We start from the raw sequence: 24,797 nt of genomic DNA, 5'->3' as shown, positions 1-24,797 counted from the left end.
GTATGCTTACAGTATGCTCTTTTAGTAAAAGCAATTTGAAGACATCACATCACATGTATGTAATTTATAATACCAGAAAAAGAAGAACAAAGAAAATGAAAAAAAAAAAACATTTGGTTGAAAAAAGCTATGTGAAATAGTCGTTCAAATTCTTTATTACATTTATGGACCTACTTAGAGACAGATTTCTTTTACTTTTTTCTGATGACTAAAAAAGGTAAAAAAGCAAAAACCTTAAAAAATGCACAAAAAAACTCTGAGACAAACTTTATATTTTTTGTGTCTAACAATGTCCAATGGTAACAGAGGCAAAGTAGAAAGTTGAGATCAAAGGAGGTTATTCCAGTTGAAATCCATACACCCTTTAAAGAAGACATGACCTTAATCTTCCATACAGGGAGTGTGAATTTCAAATAGGGTTAGCTCGATGGTGACTCCATTTGAAATCTTCACACCCCCTGTGTGGGAGATTAAGGTCATATATCTTTCAACTGGAATAACCCATTTTAGTACAAGATCCATGAATACAGACTTCAATATTACATGTATGTGAACTACAACACTATACACCAATACAGTGATAAAACCAAACAAGAAAACTGAAACCAATTTGAATATACATTGTAAGATTTGTTACCTTTGTTCACAATTGAAAAACATACTATAGGAGTCATAACCTAGCTACTAAATACCAAAGATGAATCAAAATATGGTAAAAAATGATATCTCATATTTTTGAATTTGTTAAAGTATAATATATTTATTTATTATTTATATCAGGCTTTTGAGCGATACAATAAAACTGTATATTGTAGAATATTTGCAAAATACCCGGATGCAATACAATATTTTTTTAATATTGTACGCGTATCTCGTACGCGTCGCACGTTACCATAGGACAGCACCAACACTCGTCATGATACAACAGCACAACAATACAGACACCATAACGGCTCACAGGAGATTTCAGTACTGTATTTAAACAAGTAAAATCACAAACTTAATTTGCGGCAATTCTGGATGATGATAACCTTAGGAAATATAATCCACATCTACAAACAAACCTAGGCCTATTATTCCGAAATTGTCTTTGGAGAGTAAAGAGCAGAAAACAAGGTCAAAAGGTAAGCTTACATTACAATACACATTGGTTAAACCCGGTGGCTAGGTAAAGCTTAAATTTTCATTTTACCACATAGCAAAAGCCTGATATAAATAATAATAATAATATTGAATGGCTTATTTGCGACTCGTGCAATATTTTTCTATCTCGTGCAATATATTCTTGTATCACACGAAAATAAGCCATTCAATATTATATAAATATTTGGAAACCATAGAGTAACTGAAACTTTAAAAGGGCTGTTATGCCTAGGCCATTGGAAGGGTCCCTTTCTAAGCATCACACATAAATCATTATGTCATGGATAGCCTTGCTGCACAGCTGCACATACAGTTTGTACTGTAATACCAAACTACTCTTGAATTGAAGCAACCATAAATAGCATTATTTTCTTGTTATCCTGACTTGAATCAATTAACTTCAATTGTCAGCAGACTTTTGCATGTGCTGACATGTGCCTCCTGGCCTGTTTACCATTAGACACAATTGAGTCTTGCCGCAGTCACATGATAAGATTTTTGATTCTTCAGCAAATGTGATTCAATTTATAAGAGGAATTTGGGATACTCTGTAAATGAGACCCACGTTTTTGTTGCTTGCATATGACATGCTACTTTTTAAACAAAGCATGATTAATATAATGATTAATATATATATTCTTTAATTCAACTTACGAATAAAAGTCCGAAAGTGAGAAAAATGGACAGAATGCAATTATTTGGCATTCACAAGGTCCAACAAAGGGCAATTTCAGGGTGGGGGGAAGGTCAACTTGTGCAAGGGCACTTTTATTTTGAAAAGGGTCTACTTTTTGGAAGTCCTAATTAGCCCCATTGAAATCAGTGTAAATTGGCCTGGTTTCAAACAGTTATGAACCAGGCCAATTTACAATGGGGCTAATTAGGTATTCATGCTGCCATATCTCGGGCCCTCATGATCCGATTCCCACCAAATTTGGACTGTGGATGTTTTTCATCATGTTCTACTGAAATATGGTCATGAAAATGCTGAAATGCAAAAAAGAAAATTTTATGACGTCACACTTCGGTACTCTATTGTGTGAGCTATTTGTGACACTTTATTAGTCACCATAATATGGAACAATCTCTGAGGGAACAGACAGGTGGTGGCCGCATTGCATTCTCTAAATTCAGTAAATTTTCATCGTCAACCGTGTAATTGAATGGGCTAATTTTGAAATTTTAAAATGCTTACAATATCACAAACAAATAGGCCTATGTTGATAAATAATATAAATACAAGCTAAAACCGTTGGGGTTCGATAATGAACCCCACAAAACTAACCGATTATATTGGAAAATGCCATACGGCCGGGCGGTTTCACAAGTTGCCGGCTCGATCATGTCATCCGCCGCCTGGGAACAGATACAGAACTTAATATGCCATTAAGTTTGCTGGCCTGCATGGGAAATCGCCGATTCACAGCAAAATCATTTCGCCCAACAGCAGTGACTGTCGCAATCGGATCAGGATGTGATCCGGACATTATGAGCAAAATTGGAAGGAAGGAAGGAGTGCCCCTTGGTACTCTGTGACCACTACATGCACTCTCCTAGACTATGTAGATAAACTCTCCAAACATGATTGACTGCAAAGAAATGTTGAAATTTTGTGAGTGTATGTTGTAGTCAACAGTTTCAGTCGCAAACCTGTATATCATGCAATTGTACCAAAAACATAGTCTTACATGAGCAAACAATGCCATTCATTCAGTGCCAAAACATGCCAGAGGTATACTTTTTTCTACATGATTTTCTATTATGTTACACCAGGGATATAAAGTACACATGGGCTGAATTGAGTCCATCTTCTCGCTCAGGTCAACAGGTCATATGCAAATTGGTAGAATTAGTATTGTAGATATTTTTGTCTTTTTTTTCACCTGCATCTATTTATGTTTAAGAGTGAGTTGTAATACAATGAGTCAATAAATACTTGATACATACTGATGAAATGAATACAAGCTTCATGAGTAGAGGCTGTGTCACTACTACAAGCTCACCACAAGAACCGGTGTGCACCAGTCTAGACTTTGTATGGCTTATAATTGGTCAAAATTATTTGGGTTTTGCTACTTTGTGCATCAATAAAGTACCAACTTATACTCACATGAATTAAAATAAACGCAACTAGCATTTAAAGTGCTTCACTCAACTGCATTCATCCCATCCTATATCAATACACAATGTTAAGAGTCTATAATTATTTTCACCAATTATAAGCTAAACAAACTCATGCAGGGCTGTCATCTTTTCAGAATTGCTTTGCAACAGATATTGTACAAAATGACACAAGTTGATTAAATATTTGTATTTGACGCATCAGCACCGCTCATCACTTGTGTAGACTGAGGGGGGTGGAAAAATCCTCAGCAGTGAAAAAATTTCCAAAATGAAAGTTGAAATGCAGCCACTTGGTGTGCCATTTTACACCATTATTGGTTATTTTCATGTAATATTTGTAGTTTTGATGATTCGTGCCATTTTACTACTTTGGCAACTTTGCTAGAATATATGTGAGTGTCCCATTGCCATTTGACAGCCCTGCCTGATGACAGACAGACAGCAATTGACATGTGAGAGAGCAGGGTTGTGTTCAAATGCTACATACCACGATATATGTATGCCCCATGTACAAAGAGTATCTGATTTGGAAATTAATTAATTACACACATGTATATACATTGTTTGACTTTGAGAACATGCTAATTCACAAACAGTACATGTGATGATATTAATTTGTTGATACTTCATATGTGACACGATCTGGTCCATGGGGGCTAAAGGCGGCAAATTTGAAACTGAGATAAAGGTAAAAATATGGGTAAAAAAACAATGAAATACATAAGAAAATCTACATCAAAAAACTTCATAACTTAAGAACCAAGTATGCTAGACCTTTGGGTTTTTTTAGTAAATGATAGCTCCTGGTATCTCCTTTGGCCCCCATGGGGCAGATTGTGGGACTCACATATTCATTTTGGAAGCAGACTAATTCAAAACACCTGCAGTGTGCTATTCCAGTTGAACATATACACCCCATATGGATGACATTCCCTTAATCTTCCACATAGGGAGTGTGAATTTCAAATGGGGTTATCTGAATGGCTGACCTCTTTTGAAATGATATTGCTTTTAGCAACGATATTGAGTATTTTGTAGATGTAGAGAAATCTACACCCCCTGTGTGAGAGATTAAGGTCATGTCTTCCATAGGGGGTGTATGGATTTCACCTGGAATGCCCCCATCCCAAGTAAAAATACAGCATACAAATATTGACTGCTCATATGAGGGTAATGGTGCAAAAGAACTACCCAAAATGACTGTGGACTGTACAGTAGACCTACTATTTTCACATGAGCACCATTTCATAAATAAAGAGCAGTTGATATTTGTTTTAAATATAACACATAAAGATGTTTCTGAATCCTGTCATCATAAGCTTAGGCCTACAATTTAATAAGCTTATAGCTAAGGCTAGGCTAGGTCATGGTCGATCATGGCACAGGCATGCAAGGCCTGTGCCTATTGTTACAGAGCTCAATGAAAAAGAAGTTTTTACTCACTGAATCTGAAGGTTATCCTTGATTAATTCCAAATCTAAAATGGAATTGCGACCTCCTTTAAATATAAATTACAGACTAAGATTTGCTGCTAGAATCACCGTCCGTTTTGACAATGCCTAAGCAAGATGCTGATATGCAATGCAGGGTAAAGAGTTACTATAAAAAGTGCTAATGACCGGCTGTGACGTCTTCACCAGTCAATAGTACTCTTTTACTCTGTCCCAGTGAAATATCCAGGAAATAGTATTATTTCATGTCAGGTAATATAGTATCCGCAGGGCTCCCGCTAGCCTTCAAAAGTAAAACCTGGTCATGAAATGCACCTCCCACAAATTTTTTTGTGCGTCAGTACATACATGTATGTTGATGTGTTGCGCAACAAGCAATGCCATTTTACAGGGCTCCTGATTGCCAGTTTCAGTTTGATGCAAATATTTGATATTTCCTTCCATTTTCCTGATGAGATTTTTAAGATTTATGTACATATAATCCTCTGTAACAAATTATGTGAAATTTAACTTGCTGACACTGTACAATAATTAAGAAATTTGAATTTTTGCTCTCATGTTTTGAGCATAAAGGGGAATTGACACATCTGTCAACAGGAGTAACATTTTACTGCCTTTTAATAGATGTACTTAATTGTGGACTTGTGGTATGTCATATGTCCCAAGACCAAGGCTACTAGACCAGTGTGTATGTATACTTTTGTCCTTCAGTTGTCAATTCGCGTTGGCTTTGTTTATATTTTGTAATTGGTGGAAGTGATATGACACATTAAACATGCATGACAGTGGACTCTATTCTTCAGACTGTCTAACCAATTTTCCCCTTTAAGAATAAGTGATTCACATGTCGTCCTACCATGAGAATTTCCATTGACGTTCTTGACCTGGAAGTTGTCGCAAAATAAGGTCAATAATGCTAACTTGTTTACTGATTGGTCTATGTTGCTAATTTAATATTTATTTATGCACGATGGAGATTTGGCAATTTTATTTCATGGGAAATAATTGAGTAAGCTTAAACTAGCTTGATTGTGTTTTGAAATTCACTTGCGTCCATACCGACGCAGTGCATTGATGCAAGAAAATCATGTCCTGGATGCACGGATGCCTTAGCAGGAGCCTTGGTATCCGTGAATGACATGACAGAAATATTTTCATGTGTTACATAATATCTGTATGTGTTGCTTATTTACATATGTACTGGGTTTTTACCAGCAGACTATCACTTGACAAGTCTGGTTCATTCTGGAGAAAACATGATGAAATGAGTAATGAATTTATATAATAGTACAGACACTTGTATTTTAGTACCTACGGATGGGTGATTGAAATCTAACTGATGTCATCATCACACAATATGTGTATACATGTATATAAATAAAGCTTAAGATCTTTACCATGTTCAGCAATATTGGTAATGCATCATGCTTTCATACTATGCACTGTTACACTAGGTCACAGATAACTTGGAATTGATATACTGGAGTACAGAATCCTGTACATGAGATAATGAGATTAAGTGGACTGTTGTGAATGAGTTGTACATGGTCGTGACATATTCCAAGTAAATAATATGGTCCATAGGCCACATACATTAACACATGTGGTATCACCTCTTAATGGGCACACCCCTCCATCTGACAAGATGCAAGCTATAATCTGGCATACTAGTAGCAAACACAAGTCCTTCTTCTTCATCCAAACCAAACCCATCCAGCCATTCAATGCTGCCAGCAACAAAATTAGAACCCCGCTTGGAGCGACGATAGGTCGGGAGACGCCATGAGGAAATGCTTTCATGTGTCTGAGTGTTGAGGATATTGAGGCTTTTTTGATCTAAGAAGAGCATGAAGGTTGTACCGTAGCCTAGGAGAACTAAATTGGTGTAGTCTGTGTGGGGAATCAACCTAGAAAAGAAGAAAATAATCACATTAAAATTAGGAATTCAATCATGTTTCACCATTATTCATCACTGTTTCAACAACTCTTCTTATACCTTTGTACGGGCACTAAAACATTGTTAATCTGTGATGAATTCACACTTTTCCAGAAGCGTATCTATGCGAAAGCAAGTTAAAGGAAATGCGCATAAGCGTTACATGCAAGTGTGTAAAATTTGTCATGCCTGGAACTTATGTTTTTACATGTTGAATACAGTTGGAGGTAGCACCTTAACATTGCCATTTTATTCTGTAGTTTTATTGCTGAAATCATAAATCTTCTTGTAAGGTTGAGTGGCACTGACTAACTGACATTCGTTATGAAATGTGAATTAGATGATCTTTAGCTTGTTTCATTGTTGAAATGGATTCAATCATGTTTCACCGCTGTTCATCACTGTTTAACAACTCGTGTCTGGTGCGTCTGCATGGTTTACTTCACTCGGGTAGCTAAAATTAACAACAGCGAGTCTGTGTCGTTCTGCATAGACACAGGTAGTTAAATGGTGATGAGCAATGGTACAACATGATTGACTCCCTTTCAACAACGAAAACAGGTTACAGATTATATAACATGATTACTTCATGAGGAATGTCAGTTTAGTCATTAGCACTCAACATTACAGGTAGATCAATGATTTCTCTCTTGATATCGACAATGAAACTACAAAACAAAATAGCAATGTTAAGCCGGTTCCTCCAAAATAATGAATTAAAGGTTAAAGCATGTATACGCACACAAGTTCCAGGCATGATGAATTTTATGTGCTCATTTGGTGAGAACAGATTTAAATTTGGCTTGTAATGTTTCAGCTGGGCATACAGTCTCAGGCCCAGACTGCATGTGGTTATCATGAACAAACAATTTGTTACAATGCAAACTTATATGCTAATATCATAAAAATATAACCTAAATGATGTTATCCCTAAAAATTGCTGTGCAGATTTTTCAAAGTGTATCAAGCCCTGTTTGTAGGACTTATTTCCCAAGATTTGCTATAAGGTCGTCATTGTGTACGGGCTTGTCATTGTGGCAGTCGCAGTGGCAATTTAATTTTTGCTGAGAAGCAGAACCACTTTGACGCCCATCATTTTAACCGGTGCAATTTCACTTGACCCCAAAATGACCTTCACATTTTTTGTCTCACTAAGGTGGCTGTTCCCACCAAATTTCATGAACCTGCAGCAGTCTATGGCGATTTGACCCCACATGACCCCGAATGACCCCAAAATGACCTTGACATTTTTAGCTTGTTTCACTGGTCATCCCCACAAAATTTCATGAACCTGCGACAATCTATGGCAATTTGACCTTGGATGACCCCAAAATGACCTTGACATTTTTGCCTTGTTTCAGTGGTCATCCCCACAAAATGTCATGAACCTGCGACAATCTATGGCAATTTGACCTCGGATGACCCCAAAATGACCTTGACATTTTTCTCTTCCTACAGTAGTCGTTCCCACCAAATTTCATGAACCTGCAACAATATATGGCCATTTGACCCCAGATGACCCGAAATGACCTCACAATGACCTTGCGATTATGCAAATTTTGCGCTGAAAAGCAAATCAGTATGCTTATTTTGCGCTGAAAAGCAAATCAGGTCAAGAACCTCTGGCTGTACTACTCTCTGCCACATTTCATCACTGTAACTCGTACATTTTGCTTGATATGCATAAATTATGCAAATTAGGTACTTAATTACCATATTTTGCGACAAAAACCTGCTTAAATTTTGAGACCCCCAATTGCCACCCCTCCACCAAATTGCATCACTATACGCCTTAACAGTTCCGAGAAATTGCACTCACAAGCTCAGACGGACGGACGGACAGATGGACGGACGGACGGACGGACAGACGGACAACCAGGATACATAATACCTCCGGTGGAGGCATAAAAAATAAATGTGAGAGATGGAAACTGTAAGTCACAGCAGAGAACAGGGAAAACAATGTTGATGGGCAATATGTATGTATCAGACAAACCCATTCTTATTGTAGAACGGGGACACTGCATTCATATGCATGTCAATAACTATGAAACTGTGAATGATATTTGATGCTGAGAAAGTGGGGTCTCATCCTCACTTTCATGTTTATCACATGTGTGTATCCCCAAATTAATAGTCTGATTCTTTACTCTGCAATAGGGGACATCATGTCTAACTCCTGCATTTTGCACCCTCTAGGTTTTTTTATAGCATAGTAATATGGATATGTAGTAGTAGTAGTAATGTAGTAGTAGTAAAGTTTATTTTATTTCATATCGCAGCCCTAAGGCTGAATTACATGTAAACTTACAATTTTAAAACACATCAAAATATATGATATTATATACAACAATCAAAATTACAATATTGCACATGACACATTTCAATACACAATTTATCACACATCAGTATCAAATAAGTTATGTAAATAAAAATTAAAAAGGGATACAATTTCATAAAAATCAACAGTGGCATATAGGGGCTGAATGAATTAAGTTAGCAGGACAGCCCTGGGCAGGTAATATGAAAAAACCTAACTATTCAATAAACTAATAAAATATGGAATTGGACTACCCTGGAAGCGTAGAGGTTCTGGTAAAAGCTGGGACAATTTGTTAGCATTATGAGGTTGCGACCATGGACCCTGCCCTGACAGGGGGTAGTAAATCATTTGTTCTAGGATTATTGGAGAGCCCTTCGGCAAACCTTAGACAATGATCCACCCTCCTGTCACAGAGAGAGTCCAGGTCACAATCCTGCAGTGCTTCAGAATAAGATGTAAAATTCCTGCCCAGGACTATCCTGCAAGCTCTTTTTTGCAGCTGTTCAAGTGATTTGGACTGGCCAGCAGTTAAAGATGAGTGCCATGCTGTGTCACAATATTCTAAAAGAGGCCTTATATACCCTCTATAAACTGTTATCAGTTCTTGATGGTTAAAACCGAACGCTTTTAACATGCTTAGCATGTACAGCCTGCGGTTGGCCTTTTTAGTAATTTCCATGATGTTTTTGTCCCATTTAAGATTATTTTGCACCCAGATGCCAAGGATTTTTGCATCATTAACATATTCAAGGGGTGTGTTATTAATCCCCAAGGCTGATGGATGAGGCACATCTCTTTTAAAACACACCTGGAGGGCCTGACACTTGCTGGGATTCAAACACAGTTTATTGTCACTGTTCCATTGCGAAAAATTCATCTAAAACCTCTTGGAGCTTGCCAGACGTAGAATGAGTGCGATTCTCAGCAAGTGTCAGGTCATCCACATATTTCCAACACTTTGTATTTGGGGCAATATTAGTGGCCGCATCATTAATTATGGCTTGAAATCCCAGAGGACCAACTTTTTGTTCCCTGTGGGAGCCCCCTTTCAAAACTTTAAAATCTGAGAGTGACTGATTGTATTTAACACATTGCACACGCCGTTGATGAAATCACACAACCATCGCACGATGGCCCCCTGACTCCCAAATGAATAAACTTCTCAATCATGAGAGTGTGGTCAACCATATCGAACGCTTTTGAGAAGTCAGTGAGGACCACCGCATTCAATGTTGTTGATAACATCAGCACCTGTATGTAGGAAATGTAATATTTTAACTGAGACGGCGGCCACCGAGACCTACTCCACTTCCCCAAACGGCGCTGTGTCTATTTACCTGAAACATCCTCAAGCACCCAGTTGGTAATAAAACTCTCACTGACTTTGGCAAAACAAGCCGATAGGGCGACAGGGCGTGATTTGTCTTCCCTAGGTGGGTGTGTCTTAGGGATGGGAACAACCACAGCTCTTTTCCACTGTTTCGGGACTACACCTTCAGTAAACGAGCAATTGAGCAAGTCAGTAAGAGGGGTACTTAATTCATAAGAAAAATCTTTGACTAATTTAGGGGATATTCCATCAGGACCACATGCCTTTGATGGCTTGATTTTTTGAAGTTCAGCATATACATCCCATGCGTGTAAAGTGGGTGGCGGTGTAGGAGCAGGAAGATAGGCCTCGAGCTTAGTGATATCGAGAGGGCACAAATGATCTGAAACAGAAACAAATCTGTTATTGATAGCATTGGCAATGCCTACATGATCACCATCTTCCACACCAGGGATGGGTATGTTGACTTCAGATTTATTATTATTAGTCATGAGTTTGACCTGCTGGTGCCATTTGTGGGGGTCAGTCTTTTGCAAATGACGGACACGATTTGCATAATAATTAGTCTTTGCTTTGAAAATCTCCCGCTGAACACGATTACGTAACCGACGCCATTCTGTAGTTAGTTCGCTATGTGGTGAAGGCTCTTTGTCGTAGCTCAATTAATTTTGTTATTTTGGAATTCACCCATGGTTTGTTGTTGCTATGTATTTTAATAGTCTTCATTGGAAAGAGTGACTCGACCGCATTGTCTAGATAGCCATAAAGTGCATCAGCCTTGTCTTGAGTGCCTCGGGCATTGGTGACATTATCCCAGGTTTGACTCTGAACCCAACTACCGAACTCTCTAATTTGAGAGTCTTTCATGGGACGAAACTTTTTAGAGACGGTTTTAGTTTTATCTTGGCGATACATCTTATTCGCTTCCAGACAATGCATGTGTGATCACTCTTACCAATGGGACTCACATCAAGAGGGTTTTCAAAATAAGAACTAATGTTGGTCATAATTAAATCTAAAATTGCATCACCACGGGTGGGAAAGGTAACTAATTGCTTCAAGTCATGAGCATGCAAAACATTGTTGACATTCATTCTATTGAAATCCCCAAGCACAACGAATCCTATGTCTGGATGCTTTGTCTTCAAGTAGTCCATTGATTCATTCAGATGGCATTGAAGTAGATCTTGGTAGGGGAGTCGGTAAGAATGTAAACACAGCAAACTGCAATTAGAGACACAGATCTAGGTGTACGCTTTGGACGTAACATAACCCAAAGGCATTCAAGCTCATCAGGGATTTGGATGTCATTTATCACCTGAGCAGAAATATCCGATCGAACATATATTCCGACACCACCCCTCTAATGTGCTCGCGACAGTTTGAAAACAGTTGATAACCATCAATCTTCGCCTTACTGTCTGGCATGTCAGGGTGGAACCAGGTTTCACTGACCGCTGCAATGTCAATGGAATGGTGGTGAAGCAGAATCTGAAACTCATCAGATTTGTTGCCCAAAGACTGTGCATTGGTTAGTAAGAATGCCGGAAGTCAAAACAGCTCTGCTGATACTGTGTATCGGTACCTTGGACACTCGCAGGGTTATCTCTATCTGCTCTGGGAATGGGTGTTAAAGTTCTAGACCACGAACAGTGTTGTTGGTCTACTGAGTCATTAAATGCACGATGGGGATTTATATGCACTGGGATATTCTTACGCTTATCTATTAGGCATAGGGGATTATCCCAGTTTTACACATTTTACAAACAAACACACACCAGTCCACACCCAACAACTTTAAACTGAATTAGCTTTTTAAGTGAAACTATGATGATACCTTACCTTAGAAGATCGTAAGTTTTGAAATTCCAGACAAGAATGCCAATATCAGATGCACATACAACACAGGCACCATCAAACTGTAACCTTGGCAGGAATGACTGACCCCTAGGGATGGAGGTTGGGTAGGTCAATGTCTTCATACTACTAGTGTTCACTTCAGGACACACACACCATACCTGTCAAAATCATGGTAGTAAACAATATTCAACTGAGATAAAATTCACTTGCATTCATTTACAATTAACTACCGTAGCCATCCCGGTATAAGCCCCCCCCCCCCACGATGGACGATTTCATGCCAAAACTGGGCAAGTGCTTGATTAAAAAAATATTTCAAATTTGTATAACATTCATGCCTGATGTACCAGTAATTTCTATCATCTCTGTCAATGTAACATCTCTGTCACTGTCAATTTTTAACTGACATTTTTTGGATTTGCTTGTAAATGTGAGAGAATTTTAAAATAGCAAAGCCCTGATTTGATTTACAAACTTGGCCAACATTACTTCTGGGCTTATAGCCGAGTGTAACATTGTTTCCAGAATGTTTTGAAAAAGCTGAGGTTACTGGTTCACTCTTGGTTTGCACACACACCTGTTAGCATTGACTTTGTGTTGTGATCATTTTGATTGTGGTTCTGAACACACTTAGTGTGAACCAGTTGACCTGGCAATGATTGATTTTGAATGTCACCCTACGATGCTGAATACCTGCATGGTTCTGGTGCTTCATCATATTTTCAAAATTTCATGAACTTATCATATCTAATATCGTTGGACCTACCACATTTTGTAGCAATATTTGAACACATTCCAAATTTGAATACATCAGATTGTGTGTAACATCTAAACAGACCCATGTTATTTGATTGGAGGACTATTATATCATGTGTCATTCTCAACAACTGATCCAAAATATTGAACTGTGAAGACACAATTCGTTTAAATGCTGTGAAAAAAGGTACATAGTTGTGTAGTTCTAGTTATGGGGCATATTGTTATACACTCTTTTGCTTTTAATATCCAAATCACCAGAGCAATATAACTTTGGTAACAGATTGTTTTAGGCATGAGTGCACGCACAGACAGGTCTCAACTCAATCTACTTGGGCCGCCCACTCAAATGTAGATATTTACAAAATAAATCATACAGTAGTTTTCCAAGAGGAATTCATATGGCACACTCTGGTCACATGAGCAGCGTTGGAAATAGCTGGTATCGCGGAGCAAAATGATACACAATTTTATCATTTTGCTACACAATTTAGGAGTTGAGTAGCATTGTTATGCCATAGACTTCAGGCGCGTATCCAGGAATTCGTAGACCGGGGGCGCAAAGTATGTTATCTGTTTAAATCAATAATATGGCCGCGAAGCGGCCATCCCAGAGCGCGTGCGCGATGCAGGGGTGTCTGAGGGGGGATGTGCCCCCCTCAGATCTTGGAAAATTTTCAAATATGAAGGCCTAATTGACGCCATTTGGTGCACCTTTTTGCACTATTATTGCTTTTAACAAAAAGTGTACGGGTGTCCAAAACGGCTACTTTTTCTATGAGTGACATTTTATTTTACCATGTTTCCACTCGTGACGCATTACGCATAATAGTGTTTTTGACACAATCTTCTATTGCTTTAAAATTACATGCAGAATATGCTCAAAAATAACCATAGGCGCATAGTATACTCACGATCGATCCTGCTTTTTGGTTTTCAACATGAACATATTCTATAACATGCAAAAATATAACCTTTTCACTTCCTTTTTCTACTCTCTTTTGAAAAGGCTTAGCAAAAAGCTACAGAAACGCTTAAATATGCAAATTTTCCTGCTCGCTGCGCTCGCAACATGTAGCTGTAGGCCTTCATTATATAGAGCATTTAAGATTTGGAAATTGGGATCCAAAAATTTGGCATGTGCAAGGGGGGGGGGCAACGAATTTTTGGCGGGCCCAGAGGGGGGGGGCAAGCGATTTTTGGCGAGCCATTTGGAAATTTTACCCCCCGGGGCTCATAATTATTGCACAGCCCCTTAAAACTTTGGTAGAGGGGCTGGTTTTCCTCAAATTTTTCACTCAAAAACTTTTTTGACTCCCCCTCAATGGACCACTAATTTTTGACCCCCCCCCCCTCCATTATCGTATAACAAACATTAAACTTAATAGTGTGGGACAATTCCGCATGTAATACCTAGATTTTAATTTAGATTTGTCCCAAATCAGGGTGTTTATCTGATTTTACAGGGGTTAAATTAAATAGAGGATTTATTTTGAGTTTCATAGGAACAATAGCGTATTTGCTGTGGCTATGATGATCCCAGGATTATGATAGTAGGCCTACATGCGTGGCACCTGGGCATCATGTGCCCACTACCCATGGGCCTATGTGTACAAATTATAATTCCGCAATGAGAAATAGTAAACTGAAGTTATTTTTCCCAGTTTATGATCAAGTTGGTGCATAATCATGTTTGTAGGTTACTTTGTAGAGATATAAATTCCAGTATTTCCTAGACCAATAATCGAGGTAATCATCTTTAATGGCCGGGGCTTTAATGTTATATTAATTAATAGATATGTGTGCACTAATTAAGTGCCATCATTTTTTCAAACAAAAGCACTGAAAACCCAAACTTGCCCATGTTAAAAGTGATATAGAGATTAGAGAGTCTCAATGCACGCTGAAAACTTTTTGTTTTTGCCCCCCCTTCGAACCACCTAAAACTTTTGGTCCTTCCTCTTTAAGGTCCCGAACTTCTTTTTTGCCCCCCCCCTCTCTCTTTTACCAGCCCCCCTACCAAAGTATTAATTAACACTCCCTTGGGAAAAGGGGGACGGTCGCCAGCACCCCCGATTAGGGAACTAAATCCTTCCGCATTTGGTGTAGGCCTACACTTGATAGTTCCAATAAAATAGACCGATAGCCGGGACCGATAGGCCTACTGTAGAGAAGGCATCTAGACTCTCGTGGGAATAAAAATGATTAGTTGTGGCTGTTTCTAGGTTATAATTTAATGCAACGGTATACAACTAGTCAGCTCACGGAAAGTCTGCAGGGCTCCCTAGGCTAACTGAGCATATGGCTATCTCTATCGTGATAAGGCCTAAATTGACTTCTATTTTGAAGCCTGCAAATTAATGTCCCGTTCCCCTAGTTCGATCTCTCCTCTTTTTCTCTCTCCCCCTCCCTCCTTCCCTCTCTTTTTTTTTCTTTCTTTTTTTTTTTTGGTACCTGGGGGCGCTACTGCTCAAAAAGGGCTAAATACGCTACTGGACTTACACACTGAAGTATGTGAATGTACCAAGAGAAAAGTAATGAAAGCAAATTTTGCTACGCATAAAAAAATGCTTAATTCCAACACTGCACATGAGCTCCCAGTTTGGCCTCACCCTGGGTGGTACTACATAATATATTGAAGACTGCTGCCAGAGTGGGGCCAAATGGTGTTGGCATGCAGGTATCAATGCCACTTGAGTAAATACTGTATGATTTTGTTTTGTAAATACCCACCATTCACCATTTGTTTTGTAAATATCTGGGTCAGAGTGAGGCAGCCCCACTAGAGTAAGCCTGGTTTGTGCACTCATACATTAATGGTAGGCCTCAAGGTAGAAAACTCAATGTGGAAAAACATGGGACCACCCACCTAAAACTATGGTAAAAACGACACTCTACTTACCAGCCTCAAAAGAAAAAAATTTCCAAGAAAATGAACTTACCCTTATTTCTGATTTATCCATACTTAATAATACTTGGTCTCCCTTACTAAATGTATCTGAATCTACTCTGCAGGGCTGAATTAAGACCTGCAAGAAACAAAGCATACAAGCATACAAGCCCTTAGTAAAAACACATACAAGCAAACATACAAGCCCTTAGTATTTAAACACATGCATAGTGATACATATTACAAGCCCTTAAGTGAAGACTTGTGCTGACCAGCTACTTTATGGCAATGTCATACAGGTAAGGTATATGTCAGCTCATATTTGACAACTGGGCTTTTTAATTTAAATAGATGTACACAAAATTGGTTGCCTTATTCCTTTCAGAGCGTACAGTATAAATGTATGTATTGGAATTTGATTATATACTACATGTACATGTAGGTTTCAGCCATGCTGTCACTTCTGATGTCTTATGATTCACTGGCAGAGGTTTGTGGATATGCACAAAAAATGCAGCCAACGAAGCTAAAATCAGTACAACTCAGATCTACCACTGATTACAGGGCGTCTGTCTCATCAAATGTCTTTACCCGAAAAGAAGGAAAGAAGACAGGAATAGAGAAGATGAACAAAGTCAATTAGTGTGTTTACAAAGTCTCGGAACTCTCTCTCTCTCCCTCTTTATAAGGAAGGTATAAGTTCCCAAAGATGAATTTTATTTAAAGGGCAGCTTTTAGGTCCAAATTTAGACCCTCCCCAACTTTAAGTGGCTGCTACAGAAAGAGCTACAGACCTGGAACTGGCAGGCTTTTAATATTTCTACAGGTACAACATTTGAGTAAAATATAAAGCAAATCTGAGGTGATCAGGTGGGAGTCCTCCTTGATTTGGTATGGACTGACCCACATTTTGATGTTTGAGTGAAAATCACCACAAATCCACAAAGACTTCACACACAAAACTTCAAAACCCAGGTGCACCCTCAAAAGTGTATCTAAATTTAATGAAATTTTACATGATGTTTTCATACCTGCCAACTACTCCGATTTTCGCGGAGTTACTCCGATTTTCCGAGTTTTAAACCCCGAAAAATCGGAGTACTTTTTTTTTTTTTTTGATTTTATTTCTTTTCCAAAGTTTCCGGCGACTTATGAGAACCACTGGACCTATTCTGAAGTGCTAGGATCATTCACAGTTAATTTGAAAAAAAAAATGGAAAAAAATTACAACAAAATTACAGTTTGTTATCCTTTAAATATGCAAACCACTAACTTATGTTTACCTCTTCATCTAGCACATAATAATAAATGCATGGAAAACCAATGCATTTATAATATGTGATAGATGAAGAGGTAAACATTAGTTAGTGGTTTGCATATTAAGGATAACAAACTGTAATTTTGTTGTAATTTTTTTCCAATTAACTGTGAATGATCCCAGCACTTCAAAATACGTCTGGTGGTTCTCCAAAGTCACCAAAAACCCTGAATTTTCACCTTTGTATTGTGCATCATATCAGTGTCCTATCAGTCACGTAGGCCTTGTTATAAAGCCAAAAAATTGTTTCAATGAACGATCGTTATGTACAAAAGTATAGGAAACTGCATTTTTAAAAGCACATTTTCTGTGTGAAGGAAGCATATTTTTCAAAATTATAAAAACAGGTCCCAGAATGTTTTTTTTTTACATTTTTAGTCATCAAATATGTGTTGAAATTGTTGCCAGATATGGAGTATAAATCCCTCCTCAAATGCAAACCTTCAGAATAGGTCTGGAGGTTCTCCAAAGTTGCCAAAAACTTTGAAATAAAAAAAAAAATCATTTTTTTTTAAAATTTTTACTTTTGTATTGTGCATCATATCAATGTCCTATCAGTCACGTAGGCCTTGTTATAAAGCCAAAAAAATCGCTTCAACGAATATCGTTATGTACAAAAGTATAGGAAACTGCATTTTTAAAAGCACATTTTCTGGGTGAAGGAAGCATATTTTTCAAACTTATAAAAACAGGTCCCAGAATGTTTTTTACATTTTTTCAAAGGTTGTAGTCATCAAATATGTGTTGAAATTGTTGCTAGATATGGAGTCTACAGTGTAAATCCCTCCTCAAATGCAAGCTGAAGTGTATAAAAGCCTAGGGCTTCATTTTCACCTTGTTCTTTATTGTTTTTTTTTCTATAAAATGTGACTTCTGTAAGGGGCTTATAAGGGTTTTTACAGTGTAGAAACCATCTAGCACCCCCAGCCGTCAGCGGCGATACTGCGGGCGTTCCGCGCCCTCCGTTCGCCATGGACTCTGTTTTCTAGGTTTTCAATGTTGGCAGGTATGTGTATTTTACCCCAACAACAATATTAGAAGTTGGCCCGTTAAAAAATCCAAACTTTTGTATTCAATTGTGTATCACCCTATCTACTGCATACCTGTGTGACCCAGTCTGTATGTCCATGCAATGTATTGATGAGATTGCCGCTACTTAACTGCCAGATCTTCACTGTTGTGTCTGCTGATCCACTTACAAGAAGGTCTAATTCATCTACATACTCCACACTGAAAACTGAACAAATAAACAAGATGATTTTGATTTAAACTTTTGATCCAAACACAAGGAATTAATTCCTACCTCGGAATTTTCAGATGGTACTCCATCTTTCATCAGCGAGTGAGTGACTGTATATCAGGTTGTGATCTTTTTTACCTTAAACCTGATAACAGACTCGTAGACTCCTGAGAGTTTGAACCGGCCCCGTCTTTGTTGAGAGCTGGTTGGTTGGCTTTAATGTGAACTGCTTCCTTGACTCCACGTTGGAACCACCTCCTGTCCCTGTCGAGTAAGTGAACTTTATCTAAGTCCACAAAATGACTCGATGTGGATATGATTTGAGACCTCTGATGCTGTACTGCTGGACCTCCTACATGTTCCTGAAACCGTGTTTTCAAGGAGCATTCAGCTTCACCAATATAAGCTTCTTTGCACTGTCCGTTACAGTTTTGCCCTGGCAAGGGATATAATAAACCGGACCTGTAATGTCCTTCTTTTCTGTCTTGTCCTTCTTTTCTGTCTTGTCCTTGGATGACACAAGGATTTATCTTAGTGTGCGAGTTGGTTTAAAGAACACACTGAAAACAAGATGAAAGCAGATTATTCATCAATTCAAGATAAAAGCAGATTATTCATCACACTAATTGGCTATACAAAAGGCGGCTCAGAAAGATGCCTAGAATCCATTGTCAGTAAGATCCTCCTCAACAGAATCTATGAGCCTGCACACTAAGGGAGAATCTAAATATTCTCATCAAGTGAATCCTCGCAATGTGAAAAAAAATTCTACCCAAGGGAGGGGGGGGGTAAGAAGTAGTTCTTGCATGATGTTAATGTACCTGAAGCACCCATACAAGAATGCGCTATTCCATTTGAAATCCATACACTCCCCACAGCTGTGAAAAAGACGAGCGTGAGTATAGACCAAGAGAGGGATTCCTGTCTGGTTTATGATACTGTGACAAAGCTCACTCTCCTCCTATGGCGCATCCTCGCACCTAATACTTCATGAACTCAACCAGCCATTTTATGAACCCTTAACCCTTTACAATGGATGGATCCACGCTACCACCATTTCTATCACAAACTGCTCACAGAAGTATCCTGTGCCATGTTTGAGCCACACTTCCGGTACTGTCGGGCCTCGAACACGCAAGTTGAGCGTGCTTGTGTATAGACCATAAGAGGACTTGCCTGTCTGGTCTATGACACTAATGCACTTATACCTCTGTAACAATATCACTGCCTCCATGGGACGGAAACAACAGCACTACATTGTATGTGATGTGCAATGTCACTGTCTAAGGAGGATTTCAACAAGAGTCCTAGCTTCCTAACTATATACCTACCTGCACCTGTGTGACCCACAAACTGCTGTTTCCTCTCTCCTGTATTCCAATCCCAGCATGCAACAGTGTTATCAAATGATGCAGTGAGTACTTTAGAACTATCAAACTTGATATCAGCTACTGTGTGAGTCTGGAGAACTCTCTGACACTGCCCCGTTCTCACATCCCAAAGTCGCACTGTCAAATCATCCGAGCCTGGTAAGAAAAGATAGCATCATTAACAATGATTGTGGCTGTTGCCTGTTACAATGGATATTGTACAAATGTACAAATCAAAACATGGTTTTAATAAACTGTCTACAATATTAAAGTGTCCCACCATCTAACTCTTCCAGTACTAAAATCTTTTACAAGTTTGGCATGTGCAATCTGTTTCTGGTTCATAAATATCATCATTCAGACTTACCAATATCTAGAGACCATTAGAGACCATCAGAGAAGAAACAGCAATGACATGCAATCACCGAAAGCAATACTATTTTTAATACTGGGCTTAAAATTGATTAATCTGTGAGGCTCTTATTTTGGGAAAAAAAGCCCATTAAGACTTTTGTAACAAAACAAGATCACAGTGACTTACCAGATGCCAATTTTCCTTCTCTGTAATGTAATGCATAAACTCTAGCAGAATGTCCATGCAGGGTTGCACTATCAAATGCAAGTCCATCCTTCATCTGTCGTAGTCTTAGTCTAGTTCTCCTATATACAGTCTTCCACTCCACACCGTTCTGTTCAGGAAGATTTTCCTGCTCCACAATGTTCATTCCTAACAAACGGCACGCCCTCTGCCATGCTTGTGCGCATTCGTTCACCATCTTGTTCCAGTGGCGGTTTACAAGACAACACTGGCACAGTGATTCTGCATCAAGCCATGACAGCAAATAATGTCCCAGCTCAGTAGGCAACAATCGCAAGAAGTCTCTCTTCACCAGATCCTCTAACTTTGTGGATAGATGGCGCAGTTGCACACCGCCACAATTGCTGATGAGTCTGTCTAGTACTACACACCTTTGTTGATCACTGACCTCTGATGTAAATGTCTTGGTGACTGCATCCAGCCAGGAGTTAAATGTTTTCTCATCCATTTTTGATTACATCAGATACAGGGAGAAGAGTTGTGGTTTACAGCTGTTGCAAGTAGATTTGCTATACTCATACACATCTGGAAAGAATATTTAAAGAAATTTTCTGGTTCTATTATACAAAGCGTCAGTCAGCTACAATTATTGCAATGCCAGGCTCCACTTTGATGCTATTCCTTTTTACCAAGACCACACTTCAATTTCATGCTCAAGACCAGCAGTGAAGAGGAGCGGTGTAATGTTTACTTAGGGATTCAGTCATGTTTCTTCGTTGCTCATCACCGATTAACAACGATGCGTCCGCATCGTCTGTGTGGTTTACTTGGCGAGGGCAGCTTTAACTGCCTGAACGAAGTAAACCACGGAGACGCACCGGACGCGAGTTGTTAATCGGTGAGTAACGGTGAGACATGATTGAATCTCTTTCAACATTGAAAACAAGCTAAAGATCGTCTAATTCCCATGATTCTTTTATTCGGAATGTCCGTTTGTCACTTTCTACTCAACCTTACAAGAAGATCGGTGATTTCTCTGTTTATATCAGCAATAAAACTAAAGAGAAAGCAAGCAATAAGACTAAGAATAAAGCGGTAATGATTTAGCTGCTGTCTCCAACATACATGTAAGAGAGTGTTCACCCATAACTTCTTGGCATGATGAATTTTAACTTCATAACAAAAAACAAAAAGTAAACTGCTGCTGCAGATCACTTGCCTCTTGAAACTGAAAATTGTGTCTACTGATCTGCTGCTGTAGAACACTAGACTCAATTTTCATGTTTAAACTTGCATTTGGATTTTGATTTTTAGATCTTGAGTTCTTGACCCAGTTGTTTGTACAAAATCACATTTCATTGCAGAACACCAAGGAAACAATAAGAATTTTATACAAGTACTAGCAATAGAGAAGTGGTATTATGCGGCAAATCTCCAAAAAGGCATGTATGCCAAAACGTGGTGTATAAAATGTTGTTCATACATACACGCTATGTAACAGCGCGCGATTGGTCGAGAACCATAAACAGCATTAATGGGTCAAAACCACTAAAAACAAGCAATTCAGCGAAAATCCTGTCGAAACCATTCAAATTCATATACATGTATTGTACCAATGGGGATCATAATACAAGGGAATGATCATGGAATATCTTTCACACATAACAGGCTATAATATCTGAAAAATTGACCATTCAAATCGTATTATTTTGTAAGTAGCGATGTTTCGAAGTTGGCTGAGGGGTCAAAACCCCTATGTCGCAAATAACGAACTTCACATATTTTGTGTAATGTGCTTTAAAAAGGAACACAGTGAATATGCCTTGAAATAGTATTAAAATGCAATCTTTAGTGTATTAATGCAATCTTTAGGAAAAAAAGGAAAAAAAAACAACCATCCCTTATTGTAAAAGATGATTTATTTACAATTGAAATTTGTCGCAATACTCCATGTAACCTACGTTACAGTAAAGCCATGATTTCTCTGTGATACGGAAAAACAGAAAAATTCACGGAATTCGGGGTTTGCTCACGCAAATTTGAAAATGCCACAAAGTAGTGAAAATCTGTGTAAAATGTCTAACTTTTGTGTTGATTTGCAAAAAAACAACAAAGAAAAGTGATAATTTAGAAGTACGGTAATCATCCATTAAACAATCCATTCTAGCATTTATTCTAGGCCTACGATGCAAGATTCTGTCCGAATTCCGATACAGCTATCGGAAGTACACACAAGACAATTGATGATGATTAAGTTTAATGGGGATGTTGAGGGGAGACTACAGTAAAAAGGTATGTGTATAATTATATAAGACAAATTACACTTTTAAAAACATGCTTGTATGGGAATGTATGCACTTTTCAGTGCTTTATAATGTAAAACGTAAAATCGTGGAATCGTCCAATTTGTAACACAGAATTTAAATTTTATAACACCGAAAAATCATGGCTTTACGTTACAGCGACATGTTATCTATCCCTTGGTAACCTTTTTATCCATTCATATTTTGCCTTTATAATGTCAAATTGATAGCGCAGAAATAAAATTTATGACTGAAAACGTAATGTGGTTATCCATTTTAGAGAAAAGCAAGACAAAGTACCATAATCTATGACCGTATGGTTAAGGAAAGTAACCTACGTACGTTACCATTTTTCTGACGCAGAAGGTACATCCTCTCATGATCGAGAATTTGTTATTTTGGCTATAACAGAATAAATATTCCAGTGCAAAAAATTGCACCGCTGTCGGACTGAAAAATGATAACAAAGTACTCTAGCATCAAATGCATAACTATCGTCTGCAAATTCGAAGCTAGAGTTCCCAAGTAAATGTTAGGGTTTATAATGCAGTATGCCAGTAATTTACTGAAATAAATAAAAAATTTGAAAATTTGTTGAAACATAGCTGAAAATCAACTGTTGTGTTGCTAGTGGTTGCATGCAAGGCTTGCGCTCAAGATCGAAAAAGTGGAGCCACTCGCAAAAAATGGGCTGTCTGCAATGTTCAACATTTGTTTGTGCAATGTACAGGGTCGAAAAACCTTGACTTTCAAACAAAAAAACAGGCCGTCCGTTGCTCGAGAAGTCTAGCCGGCACTCACCAACAGCTTCACATTCTAGGCTAGAGACCATTGCATTCAAAATCTAGTCGGATTCGCTGAAGTATGACACCGTGTAAAGCAATGAAAGTTCAGAAGTAAACAGCCAATCACGACAGGTGATTGCATCAAAAATGTTGCTAAAAATAGAACAGCAAAATTTTAGACTGTGCAAAATAGGCAAATCTTGCTCAAAAGATAGAGTTGACTCATCGAAATAACTTTCATCCAAATTTCAACATTAACAGCTTAAATAACCTTCGGTGCAAAAAATTGCACCACTGTGATGCTGTCCGCCTGGAGTTCTTGAGTAATTAAAACGTGTTATTTCTATGTGACATTAAATTTTGTTATGGTGACGATCGGTACGGTCATAAATTTGGTCATTTTACAGTCTTCAAATGTACCCCAAATTTTCACACATGCACCAAATATGTTTTGTTTAAGTCTTATTTTCACTTCCATCTTCCTCGAGAACTCGAGCTTCGAATTTGCACACGATAGTTACGCATTCGATGCTAGAGTGCTTTGCTACATGTATGGTATTTTTTGCACCGGAGGTTATTTATTCTGAATTCAGTTATTAAATGTTGAAATTTGGACGCAAGTTATTTCGATGAGTCAACTGTATCTTTTGAGCAAGATTTGCATGACAGCGTTCAAGCTTTGACTTACGTTTGGCATGTGAAAAAAATATTTAGGGGTGAAAACAGTCAAAATTCTTGATTACTTTAATGTTTCTAGGGGTAAAATGTCACATATTTTCAGATTTTGGCACTTAAAACCCCTTATTTTTCACTGATTTTGAGAAAAAAATAATTTCTTGGTCCACTTTTGGCCAGAAATGGCCATTTTGGGGTGACAAAAATTTCTTTTATTTTTGTAACAAGGCTTGAAAGTTGGGGGCCGGGTCAGGGTGACAATTGATTTGGGAAAAAATGCAATTTTCGCTTAATTTTGAGCTTGAAAAAGCCATAACTCCTCAACTTTTTGTGTCTTTTTGTTCAGTATTTCAATAGCTAAATAATGGTATAATTCAGTTACATGTACTGACAAAAAATAAAGTAGTAATATGTTACCCCTACCCCTAACATTTCAGCGGGTGTGAAAAAAATAAAGGCCTTTGCAAAAAGAAAAAGTCCTTCAAAACTGTGAGGCTAAACAAATTTATATAAACATGCTATCTAGAGCAAGTTTATATTTGTTTAGCCCTGAGAGTCCCAGTTTTGAAGGACTTTTTTTTTTTTGCGCCAATTTTCACTCAAATTTGAGGACTTCAGGCAGAAATATGCCTGTACATTGCTATGGGGAAAATTTTCAAGTTGATAATTGTGCATTTTTTATGTCAGATTCAGTTTCTACACCAAATTTCACCCTAGAAAATGTCCCTTTAAGTAGGATATCTTTCACTTTTTAA

The 24,797-nt window shown here is 38.1% G+C and overlaps 1 protein-coding gene across 1 annotated transcript in view; it reads right to left on the bottom strand.

Moving 5' to 3' along the window:
• Positions 1–299: 299 nt before the first annotated feature.
• LOC140144598 (F-box/WD repeat-containing protein 2-like) overlaps positions 300–24,797 on the bottom strand; it is a 28,978-nt gene continuing 4,480 nt past the window's right edge. Inside the window, exons 2-7 of the mRNA XM_072166415.1 lie at positions 20,283–20,864; positions 19,703–19,897; positions 18,235–18,368; positions 15,866–15,952; positions 12,150–12,325; positions 300–6,625 (exon numbers count right to left, since the gene is read on the bottom strand). Coding sequence (XP_072022516.1) covers positions 6,328–6,625; positions 12,150–12,325; positions 15,866–15,952; positions 18,235–18,368; positions 19,703–19,897; positions 20,283–20,787 — 1,395 coding nt within the window. The 5' untranslated portion in view covers positions 20,788–20,864 and the 3' untranslated portion in view covers positions 300–6,327. The remainder of the gene's footprint in view (positions 6,626–12,149; positions 12,326–15,865; positions 15,953–18,234; positions 18,369–19,702; positions 19,898–20,282; positions 20,865–24,797) is intronic.

This window comes from Amphiura filiformis, unplaced genomic scaffold, assembly GCF_039555335.1.
Source record: "Amphiura filiformis unplaced genomic scaffold, Afil_fr2py scaffold_65, whole genome shotgun sequence".
Lineage (NCBI taxonomy): Eukaryota > Metazoa > Echinodermata > Ophiuroidea > Amphilepidida > Amphiuridae > Amphiura > Amphiura filiformis.
The sequence above is the reverse complement of the archived record's forward strand: the minus strand, read 5'-3'. Positions and strand labels throughout refer to the sequence as shown.